General features: G+C 47.6%; 1 protein-coding gene across 1 annotated transcript; it reads left to right on the forward strand.

The window, feature by feature from the left end:
* The first annotated feature begins 3,084 nt into the window (after nucleotides 1-3,084).
* On the forward strand, nucleotides 3,085-6,211 carry LOC131500107 (arginine-fifty homeobox-like). The gene is made up of 3 exons (XM_058708847.1): nucleotides 3,085-3,103; nucleotides 4,423-4,574; nucleotides 6,056-6,211. Exons 1-3 carry the CDS (start codon nucleotides 3,085-3,087, stop codon nucleotides 6,209-6,211), a joined length of 327 nt encoding a protein of 108 aa, XP_058564830.1.
* The last annotated feature ends 11,103 nt before the right edge of the window (nucleotides 6,212-17,314 follow it).

Here is a 17,314-nt window from a genome sequence, read left to right on the forward strand (position 1 = left end):
AAGCATGTATTTGGATTACCCAAATGGAGCCATACTCTGACACATGGGATGAAGGACAGAATCACAGATTTTGACGACAATTATGATCTTTACCGTATACCCTTCCCTTCAGACGGTCGTGGCCGTGGGGAACTTCCGGAACAATTCAAACAGAAGCCCCATTCTGACCATTCTCCTCCCTTTCCTTATGTTAAGACAAGGATCGGTGTCACTCACAAAGAGGAGATCATCTTAATCCAACCAAAGCTGGTACTGAAGATATGCAGAAAACACAACAGTAGGTATTTGCAACCCTGCAGGATCCAGCAGACCCCAAAATATTTCAGATGGCACCCTAGGGATCTGTAGGTAATCAGGGGCTGGTGGAAGTTGCCCAGGTGATCCTATCTGAAATAGCTAGTGACCCCCGACTCATCAGACTTCATAATAAACTACGAATCTGCTTTGAAGATTTTACTAAAAGGTATGAGGATGTCTTAAGGAAAACAAAGGGGCGCCTGGCTGGCTCAGTCGGTAGAGCATGCAAGTCTTGATCTTGGGGTTGTGAGTTCAAGCTCCACATTGGGTACAGAACTTACATTAAAAAAAAAAAAAAAAAAGCAAACCAATAGCTTCACTGGGACAGATCAAAAGGGGTATCAAAGGGACCTGGAGAGAAACTGTGGTTTCCTTACAGAGATCTCACAGCCTCTGATAAACAAAAATCCCTTAGTTCTACAAGGTCACCTGCCAAAGAGATTCCTTCGGTCCAATGAGCCTTGCAAACATATACTTGCCTCATTCAAACTTATATTACCATTTACAGATTTCATTTTGGAACCAGGTGGTGACACTTATTTTAAAGATGTTATTAAATATGAGAATGCTCACACTAAAAAAAAAAAAAAGGATGAATAAAATGAGCTCTTTCAGGGCTAATAAAATACTGAACAAGAACATAGAAAAAGGCACCAAAAAACATACTAGAAAAAATACATATAAATCAAATTTTTAAAAATTAAAAAAAATAGATGTAAAGAGATGTGTTAGAGACTATTAAAAATAAAATATGAAGGGGCGCCTGGGTGGCGCAGTCGGTTAAGCGTCCGACTTCAGCCAGGTCACGATCTCGCGGTCCGTGAGTTCGAGCCCCGCGTCAGGCTCTGGGCTGATGGCTCGGAGCCTGGAGCCTGTTTCCGGTTCTGTGTCTCCCTCTCTCTCTGCCCCTCCCCCGTTCATGCTATGTCTCTCTCTGTCCCAAAAATAAATAAAAAACGTTGAAAAAAAAAAAATAAAATAAAATATGAAAATTTGAGGCACCTGGGTGGCTCAGTCAGTTAAGTGTCCAACTCTTGATTTTGGCTCAGGTAATGATCTCACAGTTTGTGGGTTTGAGCCCTGTTTCCGGCTCTGTGCTGACAAGGGTGGAGCCTGCTTGGGATTCTCTCTCTCCTTCTCTCTCTCCCCCTGCCCCTGCTCATGCTCATGCTCTCTCCCCTCAAAATAAATAAACTTACAATAAAGTATGAAAAGGAATATAAAATTTTTTGGCTAACAAATGCAAAAACAGAAAAATTGGACAGTTTTCTGGAAAAATATTTTAAAAAAAAGGAAAGAAAAGGAAGAAAAACAATGACCCCATTGACTGACCTATAATGAAGTAGACCAGGGGATCACCAAACTTTTTCTGTAAGGGGGCAGATAGTTAATATTTTCTGTTTTGCAGACCAGACTACAGAATGTAAACAAAGGGCCAACATCAACTTTGGCCAATGGGCTGTGGGTTGTCAATTCTTGAAGTACTTAACTAACTGAATTGAACTCAGACCTTGCACTTCTAAAAATAATTGAGGCCACAATACAGCAAAGGCTCCCCTCAGCTCACCTACCCCTTTCCTAATCCTCACGATAGCTAGATAGCGTCACTGATTGAAAAAGAAAGAAAAATCACACAAAAATTCATGAGCCTGGAGTCACCTGGACGTCAAATTTTAAAAATATTATGAAGAAAAAAAATAAAAAATAATATTATGAAAAAGAAAATTATGGGCAGACACATTTCTTAACGCAGATGTGAAATCAATTAAGCAAAATTTTGGTCCAGATCAACGATGATTAACAAAAATAGCAATTTAATATTAACAAATGACCAACGGTAGGCAGGGGGGGATGCGGACCTTAGCAACCCAGGACTGGTTTTGTATTATAAAGTGTATGTGATGATCATCGATGTAGCAGGTTCATTGCTAACAATATGACACAACTTTCAATAGATGCAGAGGTATTGTAGGAAACACTTCAAATTTAAATATTGGCAAAAAGATCTGATTCGATGATGGTTTCACATCCCAGGCACTACTGACATCGGGGACTGGATAATTTTCTGTTGTAGGGGGCTGTTCTGTGCATTGTAGGATGCTTAATAGCATCTCTGGCTTCTACCTTCTAGAAGTCAGTAGTATTTCTCTCCTCCTCCCCACTCAGTTGTGACACCCAAGAATATTTCCAGAATTAGTTCCATAAAAACATTTCAAATTTTTTTTTCTTTTTTTCAACTTTTTTTTTTTTTTTTTTTTTTAATTTATTTTTGGGACAGAGAGAGACAGAGCATGAACGGGGGAGGGGCAGAGAGAGAGGGAGACACAGAATCGGAAACAGGCTCCAGGCTCTGAGCCATCAGCCCAGAGCCTGACGCGGGGCTCGAACTCACAGACCGCGAGATCGTGACCTGGCTGAAGTCGGACGCTTAACCGACTGCGCCACCCAGGCGCCCCCATAAAAACATTTCATATCATGCCAGTGTCATGATGAAATCCAGCCAAACTGGTCTTTTCTTTATATATGCACTTACTGTTCCCCTACTGTCCTGGGGTCTTACTAATGCGGCCATTGGCTGGGGCCCCATTGCACCCCAGTGTTCTTTACATTGGGCTCTGGAAGCTTTTATTGAGTGGATTGAGTGAGGGAGTGGCCTTTCAGAAGAGGCAGGGTGGGTCTGGAGAAATGTAGGAAGGGCATGGTTGGATTTACACCCCTTCTGTTCCCACTCAGAGAACCTTTGAGAACAGCACACTTGAACAACGACTCCCCAATAGGCAAGCAGAAATGGCGGACCAGAGGGCAGGTAAGCTGGAGGTGGCCATGAGGGGCCCTAATTTGTATTTGCCGACTACAGTGATTTAAATACTTCGAGGGGTGCCTGGGTGGCTCAGTCTGTTGAGCGTCTGACTTTGACTCAGGTCATGATTTCACAGTCCGTGAGTTCGAGCCCCATGTTGGGCTCTGTGCTGACAGCTCAGAGCCTAGAGCCTGTTTTGGATTCTGTGTCTTCCTCTCTCTCTGCCCCTTCTCCGTTCATGCTGTCTCTCCCAAAAATACTTCAAAAGTGGTGGATTTCAAGCTGCCAACGCATTGAGGTTTGCCAGCCAGTATGAGCCGACTCGAGCACACCACTGAAGGTGATGGGTTTCCAACACCAGTTGGGAAGTTATCCCCTTGTTTCACCTGGAATAATTTATTAGATCGTGGAATTATCTTTCCTTAAAAATTAGTAGACTGTACCCATTTTATCCCCCATGTCATATTTTGGGTGGAACTGTGATTATTTAATTTTCTTTTGAGCTTAATAAAGTCTCAGAGTCTAAACTTTTTGTTGGGCCAAATTTGGTAAAAAAGAGCTCTTGGGGCGCCTGGGTGGGCCAGTTGGTTGAATGCCCAACTCTTGATTTTGGCTCGGGTCATGATCTCATGGTTCGTGGGATCGAGCTCCGCATCAGGCTCTGCACTGACAACTTGGAGCCTGCAGCATGTTTCCAATTCTGTGTCTCCCTCTCTCTCTGCCCTCCCCCCCACCCCGCCACTGCTTGTACTCAGTCTGTCTCTCAAAAATAAATAAATGTTAAAAAAAAATTTAAAAAATAAACAAACAGGGGACAACAGTGAGACATCTAGAAGACACTGCTTCCTTGAATCAAAAAGAACAAACTGTGGCCTCTAAAGAAGCAAAAAGGATGCCAATTTCCAGCAGTGGGAGACAGAAAGTAGACAGAGCACTCAAAAACTGGTCTTCTCTCTCGCTTTCTTAAGTTTATTTATTTTGATAGACAGAGAGAAAGAGAGAGGAGAGAGGAGAGAAATATCCCAAGAAGGCTTCACACTGTCAGCAGCCCCAACATGGTGCTTGAACTCACGAAACCATGAGATCATGACCTGAGCCAAAATGAAGAGTCAGGTGCCTAACTGACTGAACTGCCCGGGGTGGGGGTGGGGCCTGGTCTTCTCTTGTTTAGAACAGATTTTCAAGGGAGTCAGAGCTGAGTGGAAAACAAAGTGCCAGGGCAAACAGCTGGGACAGTAAGGGGACAGACTGCATTCTAGAGTCTGCGATCATGGTGCATGGAGAGATAGCAGTTGCGGGCTAACCAAACGTCCCCCTCTCCACAGCCAAACCGAAGAGGAGAAGCCGAGAGCGTACCTCGTTCACCTCTCATCAGAAGGCGGAACTGGAGGCTCTGTTTAGCCTCACCCAGTTCCCAGATTATGTCACCCAGGAGTTGCTGGCCTCAAAGATTCACTTACAATACACCGTGGTGCAGGTCTGACCCTCTGGAGGGGGTCGTGCTCCCCAGATGCTTCTCCTGCATGCCTGCTCCCTCCCTCTCCCTTCTCTCTGCCCCATGACCAAATAATCACGACTAATCTTCCCTTTAGGGAGCAAGTGTTAATAACCTGACTCCCGTGCTAGACACGTTCTGTGTTTTCACCCTCAGAAACAGACCCATTGAGGGGCGCCTGGGTGGCGCAGTCGGTTAAGCGTCCGACTTCAGCCAGGTCACGATCTCGCGGTCCGTGAGTTCGAGCCCCGCGTCAGGCTCTGGGCTGATGGCTCGGAGCCTGGAGCCTGTTTCCGATTCTGTGTCTCCCTCTCTCTCTGCCCCTCCCCCGTTCATGCTCTGTCTCTCTCTGTCCCAAAAATAAATAAAAAACGTTGAAAAAAAATTAAAAAAAAAAAAGAAACAGACCCATTGACACAGGAGATAAACGGAGGCTCAGAATGGCAAGGTAGCTTCCCCAGGTTCAAGCCCGCTAAGTTGTAAAGATGGAACTCTCTCTAAGTGTGGAGCACTTGTCCTAAACTGTGCCTTCCACAAAGCCCCAAAGAGAAGAAGGGCCACTGTTTGCTGAGGCTTGTCCCTGGGGCTTGCTCGGTGAGGGTGCAAATATGAAACCAGCCATAGGTCTCCAGCTAGAATCACACCGAGGGCATATCCGATCCCTTCTGGAATGCCTTTTTTTTTTTTTTTTAAGTTTATTTATTTATTTTGAGAGAGAGAGAGAGAGAGACAGAGCACACAAGCATGGGAGGGGCTGAGAGAGGGAGGGAGACACAGAATCCAAAGCAGGCTCCAGGCTCTGAGCTGTCAACACAGAGCCTGACTTGGGGCTTGAATGCACAAACCGTTAAGATCATGACCCGAGCCGAAACTGGATGCTTAACTGCCTGAGCCATCCAAAGGCCCCTGGAATGCTCCTTTTTTTGTGTGGATCCTTCCAAAAGACTACCAAAGACCCTTCTCAAGGACTCTGAGGCCAGACTCCATACTCTATTCTGTCCTCTGAAGTCCTGACCCTTTATCCCACAGAGAGCTCACGGCATACGGCCACTGCCTCCCCACTCCTGCTCTGGGGTCCAAGCCCTGCCTCGTTCCCTTCTTTCTTCTTCTTTCTCCATCCCCGCCACCCTGGCCACGGGTGAGACACGGCTCCTACCCTGCCTCAGATACAGTGGGCAGAAGCCCCCTCCCCCCAAGAACCTGCTCTCCAAGGAAGATAAAGGATCAATTTCCGGAATCCGTGTCCTCTGTCTTCTCCACAGGTTTGGTTTAAGAACCGCCGGGTTAAATGGAGAAAGAGCATCCAGAAAGAGAAAGAAGCCGGGATCCCAGCCCCCACCCCTGCAGCCCAGAGGAACAGACCCAGGGCACCCAGACGCCTTTCCCACAGGCGGCCTGTTCTCCCCAGAGTTTCTGATGGCTCAGGGCCAGGCACCGGGAACCCAGATGGGGCTTCTCCACAGGGTGATCCTGAGCTGGACAGGCTGGTGGCTACAGTCCCCGCCTTGTCCTCCGCCCCTTACGACATAAGCCAGGTCATGGAAGCCTATGGGTGTCTGGAGGAGAGTTCCAACACGTTCAGTTGCCTTTATCAGTATCTCTCCCTGTCTGATGGCTAGCCGAAGCCCCCTGCTAGCTGGTCCTGTACGGAACCACTCTGCCTCCCTGCATCCTGCTAGCTGGTCCCGATGAAGGCTATCCCTATACCACAGGAGCAGGCTGGAGGTTCCCAAAAGCCGTCAGGATGGTTAAGCCCATAGATTTCAACAGTTACCGCTGTAGGTCACACTGAATTCACAGGGGATCCCTCCACCTTCTCTCCTCACCCCCATTTCCCTTCGGGTGTGCTTCCACACCCAAATGTACGGGTTAGAAACATTCAGTCCTCTGTGTTCTTTTCCCTGGTAGGGAAAAAACCCTGCGGAAACCAGAGCCCTCTGGACCCAATCTGACATGTTAATTTTCCCATAAGAAGAAACTGTCTGCATACTGGGGTGGTCAATTTGCAAATAAAGTTGGGTTTTGCTCCAGATTTTCTGAATCTCCAGTGTTCTTATCTGTAATGTGGGAATATAATAAACCCGGTCATAGAAGGTTGTGGGGAGTGACCCTTTTCCTAGCAGATTTCAGTCCGTTTTTCCTTCTTTTTTAAAAAAAAAAATTTTTTTAATGTTTATTTTTGAGAGAGAGGGGGAGACACAGAATCCGAAGCAGGCTCCAGGCTCCGAGCTGTCAACACAGAGCCCAACCCAGGGCACAAACCCACGATCCATGAGATCACGACCTGAGCCGAAGCTGGACGCTTAACCGACTCAGCCACCCAGGTGCCCCGGCCATGTAAGGTTTTTAAAAATTTACTGATTTTTAATTGTGGCAAAAGCTACATAAAACCATCGCAGCCATTTTTAAGTGTATGGTTCAGTATGTTAGTTCGGTCCCTCACATTATTGTGCAACCAACTTCCAGACTGCTTTTCATCGTGCAAAATTAAATCTCTGTCCCCGTTAAACAGCAGCCCCCATTTCCCCTCCCCCCAACCCCTGGCACCCACCATTCCACCATCGGTCACCAGGAATGTGACAACCCGAGTACCTCACAGAAGTAGAATCATCACGTCCTTGATCTAAAGGCTTATTTCACTGAGCCTTTCCTCCAGCTTCACTCCTGTTATAATATGTGTCACAATTTCCTTTTTTTTTTTTCTAAATTTTTTCCAGCATTTATTAATTTTTTGAGAGACACAGAGAGACAGAGCACAAGCGGGGGAGGGGACAGAGAGAGGGAGACATAGAATCTGAAGCAGGCTCCAGGTTCCTATCAGCACAGAGCCCAATGTGGGGCTCGAACCCACAAACCATGAGATCATGACCTGAGCCCAAGTTGGACACTTAACCGACTGCACCAGCCAGGCGTCCCTCAATTCCCTTCCTTTTTAATGAAGCTTTTATGGCTTGTTGATTTTGAGTCATACTTAGAAAACTTCCTTAGGGCACCTGGGTGGCACAGTCAGTTAAGCAACTGACTTCGGCTCAGGTTAATCTCCCAGTTTGTGGTTTTGAGCTGTGCTGACAGCTCAGAGTCTGGATGGAGCCTGCTTTGGATTCTGTGTCTCCCTCTCTCTCTGCCCCTCCCCTGCTCTCACTCTCTCAAAAATAAACATTAAAAAACATTAAAAACAAAAAAAGGAGAGAGAAAGAGAGAGAGAGAACTTCAGCCTACCTCCAGTAAATACAGGAATTCACCCATTTTCTTTTGCACGTTTGTGGTTTTCTTTTTTTACATTTAGATCCCTGATCTATTTGGAATTATATCTCATGTGTGGTGTGTAAAGTATTGGCCCAATTTTATTCTTTCAAGGCTAATCAGACATCCTAGCATCATTTGTTTCAAAGCCCACATTTGGGTGTTGGGGAAACTGGACAGCCACGTGCACGAGAATGAAACTGGGCTCCTATTGTCTACCATATGCAAAAATCAACTCAAAATGGAATAATGCCCTGAAACCATAAAACTCCTAGAGGAAACCAGGGGGTCAGCTCCTTGACATTGTCTTGTCAATGAATTTTTTGGCTCTGACACCAAGAGGGAAGGCAATAATGAACAAGTAAAACTATATCAACTTAAAAAGCAGCAGCAAAGGAAACCATCAACAAAATGAGAAGGCAATGGACCAAATGGGGGCAAATATTCCCAAAGTATATATAGAACTCTTATAACTTGGGGCAACCGGGTGGCTTAGTTGGTTAAGCATCCAACTTCGGCTCAGGTCACAATCTCACGGTTCATGAATTCGAGCTCCGCGTGGGGCTCTGTGCTGACAGCTCAGAGCCTGGAGTCTGCTTCAAATTCTGTGTCTCCCTCTCTCTCTACCCCTTCCCTACTCACGCTCTGTCTCTATCTTTCAAAAATAAATACACATTGAAAAAAACAAAACAAAACAAAGAACTCCTACAACTCAATAGCAGAAAAAAGAAAGAAAAAAAAAAAAGGAAGAAACAGGACACAGTCTGATTACAAGGACTGAAACAGGTATTTTTCCCGGAAAACATCCAGGTGGCCAACAGACACATGAGAAGATGCTCAACATCACTCATCATCAGGGAAGCGCAAATCAAAACCACGATGAGATACCACCTCACACCTGTCCGAATGCCTAACATTAACAAGTCAGGCAACAGCAGATGTTGGCAAGGACTTGGAAAAAGGGGAACCTGCTTGTGCTGCTTTTGGGAATGCACACTGGTGTAGCCGCTCCAGAAAACAGTATGGTGTTTCACCTCGGGAAGTGAAAGATAAAACTACCACACAGTCCAGCAACCCCGCTTCGGGGAATCTATCCGGAACTGTCTCATAACATGATCTGCAGCCCCGTTTTCGCTACAGCATTACTTATGTTAGCCAAGACACAGACACGGCCCGCGTGACCATCGATGGACAAACGGATAAAGAAAATGTGGTCTCTACCCATAACGGTATGTTTTTCAGCTATAAACTGTCCATGTGTCCATTTGCAACAACCTAGGCAAACTGGAGGCACTTAGGCCAAATGAAAGAAGTCAAAGATGAATAGCATATGATTTTATGTACAGGTGGCATCTTAAGAAAAACCCTGAACACGTAGATACAGAGAATAGATTTGCAGTTAACAGAAATGGTGGGTGGGGAAAGAACTGGATGGAGATGGTCAAAATGCTGAAACTTCAAAAATAAGTCCTGATGGGGCGCCTGGGTGGCTCAGTCGGTTGGGCGTCCGACTTTGGCTCAGGTCATGATCTCGCGGTCCGTGGGTTCAGGCCCCGCGTCAGGCTCTGTGCTGACAGCTCGGAGCCTGGAGCCTGCTTCGGATTCTGTGTCTCCCTCTCTCTCTGCCCCTCCCCCTCCCATGTTCTCTCTCTCTCTCTCTCTCTCTCTCTCTCTCTCTCTCTAAAATAAATAAACATTAGGGGCGCCTGGGTGGCTCAGTCGGTTGAGCGTCCGACTTCAGCTCAGGTCACGATCTCGCACTCCGTGAGTTCGAGCCCCGCATCGGGCTCTGTGCTGACGGCTCGGAGCCTGAAGCCTGCTTCAGATTCTGTGTCTCTCCATCTCTCAGTGCCTCCCCTGCTCATGCTCTGTCTCTGTCTCAGAAATAAACATTAAAAAAACTTTAAAAAAAAAAATAAATAAAATAAATAAACATTAAAAAAAAAATTAAAAAAAAAAAAAAGTCCTGGGACGTAAGAGACGGCATGGTGACTATGATGTACGATGCTATGTGGCACATTTGGAAGTTGGGTTATTTAGAAGGCAGACAATGGCCAAACTTCAAAACATAAGCTAAGAAGAAAAAAGAGAATACATCCAAATCTCTAAATGTTCCCTCTGAGCCTGTGCAGTGAGCAAGTCTGGTCCAGGAAAAAATTGCACGGAAGAGATAAAAGGAAAAGTCCACCCTGATTGTGAAAATGCAGGAGGTTCCCCAGCAGACAAGTCCCTTCCCTGTGTTCTGGGTTCTCACCTGTGAACGCACATCCGGGTGGTTCCTTCAGGACTCTACATCCGGGGGAGAAGGAGGGAACAAAGGGCAACCTGACTCCTTGCAGACTAAGTCTGGAACGGAGAAAAAAGCAGAGGGAAAGCATTAGGGTCCTGAAGAACAAACAGAATTAAACAAAATCCTCAGCAAAATACTCAGAGAACACAGAAACCCTTCCCCTAAATCAGAATCTATTGCAGAGACTGTCCTTTGCTGGGCTGACAGAAGAGGGGTGAGGGGGGGCGGTGCCAGGGAGCCAGCAGCTCAGAAACTACCCACATCCACAAAACCAGAAGAAAACGAAGTCTTTTTTTTTTTTTTTTTAATTTTTTTTTTTTCAACGTTTATTTTATTTTTTGGGACAGAGAGAGACAGAGCATGAACGGGGGAGGGACAGAGAGAGAGGGAGACACAGAATCGGAAACAGGCTCCAGGCTCTGAGCCATCAGCCCAGAGCCTGACGCGGGGCTCGAACTCACAGACCGTGAGATCGTGACCTGGCTGAAGTCGGACGCTTAACCGACTGCGCCACCCAGGCGCCCCAGAAAACGAAGTCTTTATAAAATGCATACTTACATAAGGATGATAAAAATTTGACTTCATATTACTTAAGCGTCTAACTCTTTTTTTTCTTTTAATTTTTTTAAGCGTTTATTATTATTATTATTATTTTTTTTTTTTTAAATTTTTTTTTTCAACGTTTTTTATTTATTTTTGGGACAGAGAGAGACAGAGCATGAGCGGGGGAGGGTCAGAGAGAGAGGGAGACACAGAATCAGAAACAGGCTCCGAGCCATCAGCCCAGAGCCCGACGCGGGGCTCGAACTCACAGACCGCAAGATCGTGACCTGGCTGAAGTCGGACGCTTAACCGACTGCGCCACCCAGGCGCCCCTTATTATTATTTTTTGAGACAGAGAGCAAGTGCAGGGAAGAGCAGCGAGAGAGGGAGACACAGAGTCCGAAGCAGGCTCCAGGTTCTGAGCTGTCAGCACAGAGCCCGACGCGGGGCTCGAACTCACAAATCGCGAGATCATGACCTGAGCGAAGTAGGAGGTCCAACTGACGGAGCCATCCAGGCACCCCTAAATAAATCAACTTAAAAATTTTTTTTGACTTTATAAAATATATATGATAAAACAATAAATTTTAAAACATGCTTATGCGTGAATGGGGCAAAATTAATCCTAGATTAGTCAAAGAAAATAATGTAGTCACACCTCAGTAGGAGTGCCTGTCTGGCTCAGTCAGTACAGCATGGGACTCTTAATCTCAGGGTAGTGAGTTTGAGCCCCAAGTTGGGTGTAGAGATTACTTAGAAAAAGAGAGAGAGAGAGAGAGAGAGAGAGAGAGAGAGAGACCTATTCACCAGTAACTAGGGAAAAAAAAAAGGTTTAAGACTCTAAGAACAAATCTGCAAATAATCTTCAAGGTTATTCTGCATAAAATGGTAAACTGTTATGGGGGGGGGCATTAAATATTTGAATATACAGGGAGATATAACAAAGCCATGAATGGAAAAGTCTAATGAGAAGCAGCTTTTTCCAAATTCACTTGTAAACTCTAAACAATTCTGATCAGAATGCTAACTGGGCTTTCTTGAGGTGGGTCAGGGGGGACTAGCTAAAGCTTTGCCCAACAATCATACAAAAGAATAATAAAGGAGCACTGGGTGGTTCAGACGGTTAAGCATCCGACTCTTGATTCCAGCTCAGGTCATAGTTTTGAGGTCTGTGAGTTTGAGCCCCATGTCAGGTTCTCTGCTGACAGTAAGGAGCCTACTTGGGATTCACATTCTCTCTCTCTCTGAAAATAAATAAACTAAAAAAAAAAAAAAAAAAAAAAAAAAAAAAAAAAAAAAAAAAGAGAGAGAGAGAGAGAGAATAATATGCAAGAAATTCTCAACTATTCTAAAATGTATACAGAATAAGGATGTTTTGAAAACCACGAAGGATGGGGTGCCTGGGTGACTCGGTTGAGCATCTGACTTCGGCTCAGGTCATGATCTCACAATTCATGAGTTCAAGTCATGCATTGGGCTCTGTGCTGACGGCTTGGAGCCTGGAGTCTGCTTGGGATTCTGTGTCTTCCTCTCCCTCTCCCCCTTCCCCACTGGCACTCTGCCTCTCTCTCTGAAAAATAAACATTTTTAAAAAATTAAAGAAAAAAATGAACACCATGAAGGAAGGGACCTGTCTGTATGCCCTTCAGAAAGGAAACAATGATCAAAAGCTGGTAAAGGGTGTGGATTGGTCAGGGATAGAGGTTATAGACTGGGGTAGTCTGCTGGAGAGCAATTAGAAGGACTTTTTTTTTTTAATTTTATTTTTAAGTAACCTCTACACCCATCATGGGGCTTGAACTCATGACTCCAAGATCAAAGTTGCACACTCTATCGACTGAGCTGGTCAGGTGCCCCTAGAAGGACTTTCTCAAATTAATTACATGTTTGTTTAAAACACAAGCAAGCAACCAGTGTCCTGGAAATGGATAGGGGAAGAAATTTCCATCCTGCTCAATGAGATGAGAGCCGGGGGAGCTCCTTATAAACCCTCCCAGGAAGCAAAGGGACACTCCGTTACAGTTTTGTAAACATGGTGTAGGAACAATACACACAATGGGGCCTAAAACACCATTTCAGTTATGCACATTACAAACCTATGCTCCCAGGGCACCTGGGTGGCTTAGTCAGTTAAGCGTTTGACTCTTGGTTTCTGCTCAGGTCATGATCTCACCATTCAGGAGATCAAGCCCCAAGTCTGGCTCTGTGCTGACAGAATGGAGCCTCCTTCGGATTCTCTCTCTCTCCCCCCTGCCCTTCACCCCTGCCCCATTCACTCACTCTCTCTCTCTCAAAATTAGTAAACTTATGCTCCCGTGATAGCATCTTAGAAAACAAGTACTAAAAATGAGTGAAAGTGCTCATAGGAGTAGTTCTTGGAAACTGCAAGAGCTGCCTGCAGTAGGGAGGAAAATAAGAGAGAGGGTAGGGATTAAAATGCAGAAGAAAATGGGGTGCCTGGGTGGCTCAGTTGGTTGAGCATCTGACTTCAGCTCAGGTCATGATCTCCCGGTTCATGAGTTCGAGCCCCGAGTCGGGACATGTGGTGATAGCTCAGAGCCTGGAACCTGCTTCAGATTCCGTGTCTCCCTCTTTCTCTGCCCCTCCCTCGCTCACGCTCTGTCTCTTTCAAAAATAAATGAGCATTAAAATTTTTTTTAAAAAAATGCACAAGAAAATAATAAAACAACAGAGATAGAATCAGGACTAGGTGGGCATTTTGGGGAGCAAACAGTATGGGGAGACCCCCGCCTGAGTTCCTGGGTGTCCGGGTACCTAAGCGATGCCCTAGCACACTGTGCAGAACACACTCTGGGGTCCCAGAGAGGGTCTGGTGGACGGGGTGATTTAGGTGAACTGTTAAACGCGGGCCTTCCTCAGTTACATTTACAGACAACTCAGTTACAGACAACCCAGGGAATAGCCCACCACAGCTCACTGACCTCACTCAACCGACCCTTCTGGGGAGCGAGGCCCTGGAGGCAAGGCCGTGTTGAGTTAGAACAAACGGAGGATGAAGACACGTGGTGGCAGGCAAAAAGAGGGGGAGTAAACAGGAGGGGGTACCTTCTGCCCGGGCTAGTGGTGGTCGGAGCTCTGACCCCACTGGTTCCCGAGGTCTAGGGCACCCTAGGGGTTCTGGAATTCATGGTTGGATGGAGAGCTGCAGGACTCAGAGCTCCGGGCAGGGAGGGGGTGCCGAGGCAGAGGTGCATGGTGACAACCCTCACTTAGCGGGGTTTGGAGAGGCCCGCAAGGGCAGAGCGCAAAACCTCCCCTGGGCAGTGCGGCAGAGCAGATACCCCATCCAGATGTACAGACCTAACACGTTAGCGGAAGAAATCGAATTGTGCCAAATCCAATCGCACAGGTTCTGACCTCTTGCTAAGCTCCAGGTTCCAGGGGCCTGAGATGGGCTGCCCTGGAGTTGGTGCATCCGGGGAGTGGGGGCCCGGAGACCCGGGGGCCTGGGGGCGCAGGCCTGGAGCCGAGGAGAAGCAGGGACTTGGCAAGGGGAGCATCGCGGGGCGTCACGGGGGGGGGGGGGGGGGGAGGGGGAACACCATACTACTGCTGAGAATGTTTACTTCGCCACTGCCACCGGCCACTGGGGTCACAGACAAGATGCCGCTGGGGGCGCTTAGCAGCCCTGCACTGGAAACGTGCGCTCAGCGTGGCTGGCATCCCGGCATCCGGGGCGGGGAGACGCACGGTGGCGTCGGGGGGCGTGGAGACAGGCCACACGTCGGGGGTGGGGGTGCGTGTGTAGGGGTGGAGATGGGCGGGACCAGCGTCGGGGATTGGTGCGCCGGGACATACGTGAGGCGTCCATTCCCGGGATGCGGGCGCGGGTGGCGTGGAGCCGGTTGAAGAGGCTGGCGCTGGGCAGGCGAGCGGACCGTCGAGGAAGCTGGCGTCGGAGGTTGTGGAGAGGCGAAGGGATGCCGGACGGACAGGGGTGTTGAGGGCAGGGGGCCCCTGGCACTGCGGACGTCGGGGTGGGGACGCAGAGCCTGCGGAGAGCCCTGCTTTGCAGGTAAGGCACGGGGACCTCAGAGATGTAGGGACAGACATCTGACACCGTGCTAGCATGTCCTCCTAGCCATGATGTGGCAGGCTTTCCTGCCCCGGCTCTTTGGTCCTTACACCAAATTTGGGGAATCAGGGTGAGTGAACATGAAAAGCGTCCTCAGGACAGCGCCTGTTTTTCCCAGGGCAGAAGCTGGTTTCACATAAATCAGAGTTTCCATCTGTTTCTCTGGGTCCAGTTAGGGGCCTCGTTCCTAACTCCTATTGTTACTCAGGTCCCAGAAGGGAGACATGGGAAGGGGATGGGCCACGGGGAGGTACACAGTCCCGGCTGGGCTCAGGGAGGTCGATGTGTGGTTGGGGACTTGTTGGAAGTCTGGAGTGCCAGCCACAGCCCTTTCCCTGAGAGGCTGTATGGTTAGGGACATTGTTTGGGCCTGGGCAGAAAGATCCTGACTTGGGGACTAATGGGATGTGATTGATGCAGGGGCCCTGTGGGTTCATGTAGTGGTGTTTCTGGGCACATTAATAGGAATAAAAATCCGGGCTGGCTGAAGAAGCCTCTCCAGCCCATAGTTGTGTGATCATGAGTTCTTTAAATAGTGTTCAGCCACAAGGGGCGCCTGGGTGGCTCAGTTGTTTGAGTGTCCCACTTCCGCTGAGGTCATGATCTCACGGTTGGTGAGTTCCATCCCCGCATCCACCTCTGTGCTGACAGCTCAGAGCCTGGAGTCTGCTTCGGATTCTGTGTCTCCCTCTCTGTCTGCCCCTACCCTGATCGCCCTCGGTCTTTCTCTCTCAAAAATAAACAATAAAAAAATTGAAAAAATATTATTCACCCACCAGAAAGATGGAAATCTTGCCATTTGTGAAAACATGGATAAGCCTGGAGGGCATTATGCTAAGATAAATCAGAGAAAGACATACTGTATGATCTTGCTTATATATGTGGAATCTAAAAGTGTCAAGTTTGTGGAACCAGAGACAATGGTGGTTGCCAGGGGTGGGGGTGGGGTGGGAAAAAGGGGCAGATGCTGGTCAAAGGGTACAGACTTATTTGTAGGATGCATAAGTTCTGGGGATCTAATGTACAGCCTGCTGACAGTAGTTATTGTATAATTGAGATTTGCAAAGAACAGATCGAAATGGAAACTATGTGAGACGATGGGTGGCTTTTTGTTTGTTTATTTTTGAGAGAGAGCTGCACACACATGCGTGCAGGGGAAGGGCAGAGAGAGGGAGAGTCCTAAGCAGGCTCCGTGCTGTCAGCACAGAGCCTGATGTGGGGCTTGATCCCACGAACCACAAGATTGTGACCTGAGCCAAAATCAAGAGTTGGATGCTTCACCCACTGAGCCACCCAGGCACCCCAGATGGATGGATTAATGAGCTTGGTTGTGGCAATCATTTCACAATGTATACATGTATCAAAGCATCATGTCATACACCTTAAATATGCACAATTGTAATTTGTCAATTAACCTCTTTAAAGCTGGGGAGAAATACAGACCGTTCCTTAAGTTAGAAATTTGTTAAGTATTGAGTCTTAGGAAGGAGAGAAAACAGCCATCCAAGAAACAGCAGCCGTGCCAGATCCTTGGTTGGTCTTCCCTTCCTCCTGGGGTCAGAGACTAGGAGACCCTAGAATGGACACAAATGGGGTGTTTGCCTCAGCTCTAGCCCTTTTCTTTCCTCTGGGTGCCCTGGGGTGGGGTAGACCCTTGCCCAAACCATACACCCTGTTTGCCACCAATTATTCCAACAGGGGAAGAGGCTTACTTACTGCCTAGTGGGCTTGGACTCCTCACCCTATCTAGGTGCCATCCTGCCCCCTTCCCACATCCTGCAGCAAAGTCATAGGCTTGCCACCATTCCTGTTTTTCAGATTAGGAAGTTGAGGTAGAGAAGTTACATAACAAGATTATTCCTTCCTGATCTCATTTACACTTTGTTAGCCCAGCCTTCTGGAAGATAAGTGTCTTCAACTCTTCTAGATGGGATAATCAACTCCTCCAGATTTGCTGGGGATGGGGGGTGCTTCTTGGTTTTAGCCATCTGGAAAACCACTTAGGTGCAAACCAACTGTGGGTCACCCAGTTTCTAGACCATAGGTTGGCATATTCTCTTGGCCTGTTGTGTGGCCAGTGAGTGAAGACTGGTTTTTAAAGCTTGTAAAGGTTTAGAAGAGGAGGAGGGTGAGTAGGGAGGATGAGGGAGGGCAGGGGTGGGGGGTAGAGAGGAGGCTGGAGGGGACAGAAAGTTGAGGGTGGAGTAGGCAAAGAGATTAGGGTAGAGTCTGGGGGAGGGTTAAGGGCAGCAGGGGGAGGGACAGGGTTGGGGGTGGGTAGAGGGTGCTGGAGGGGAGGGTTAGAATGGAGAGGAGGGTGGGGTAGGCATGGAGATTAGGGTAGAGTCTGGGGGAGGGTTAAGGGCAGTGGGGGGAGGGACAGGGGTGGGGGTGGGGGGAGGGTAAAAATAGAGAGGAGGGTGGGGTCGGCATGGAGATCAGGGTAGAGTCTGGGGGAAGGTTAAGGGGAGGCAGAGGAGGGTAGGGGGAGCAGGTGAGGGAGGAGAGATAGGAGGAGGAGGAAGGGGACAAGAATATGGAACAGACATG

Source organism: Neofelis nebulosa, chromosome 17 (assembly GCF_028018385.1).
Source record: "Neofelis nebulosa isolate mNeoNeb1 chromosome 17, mNeoNeb1.pri, whole genome shotgun sequence".
In the NCBI taxonomy this organism is placed as follows: domain Eukaryota; kingdom Metazoa; phylum Chordata; class Mammalia; order Carnivora; family Felidae; genus Neofelis; species Neofelis nebulosa.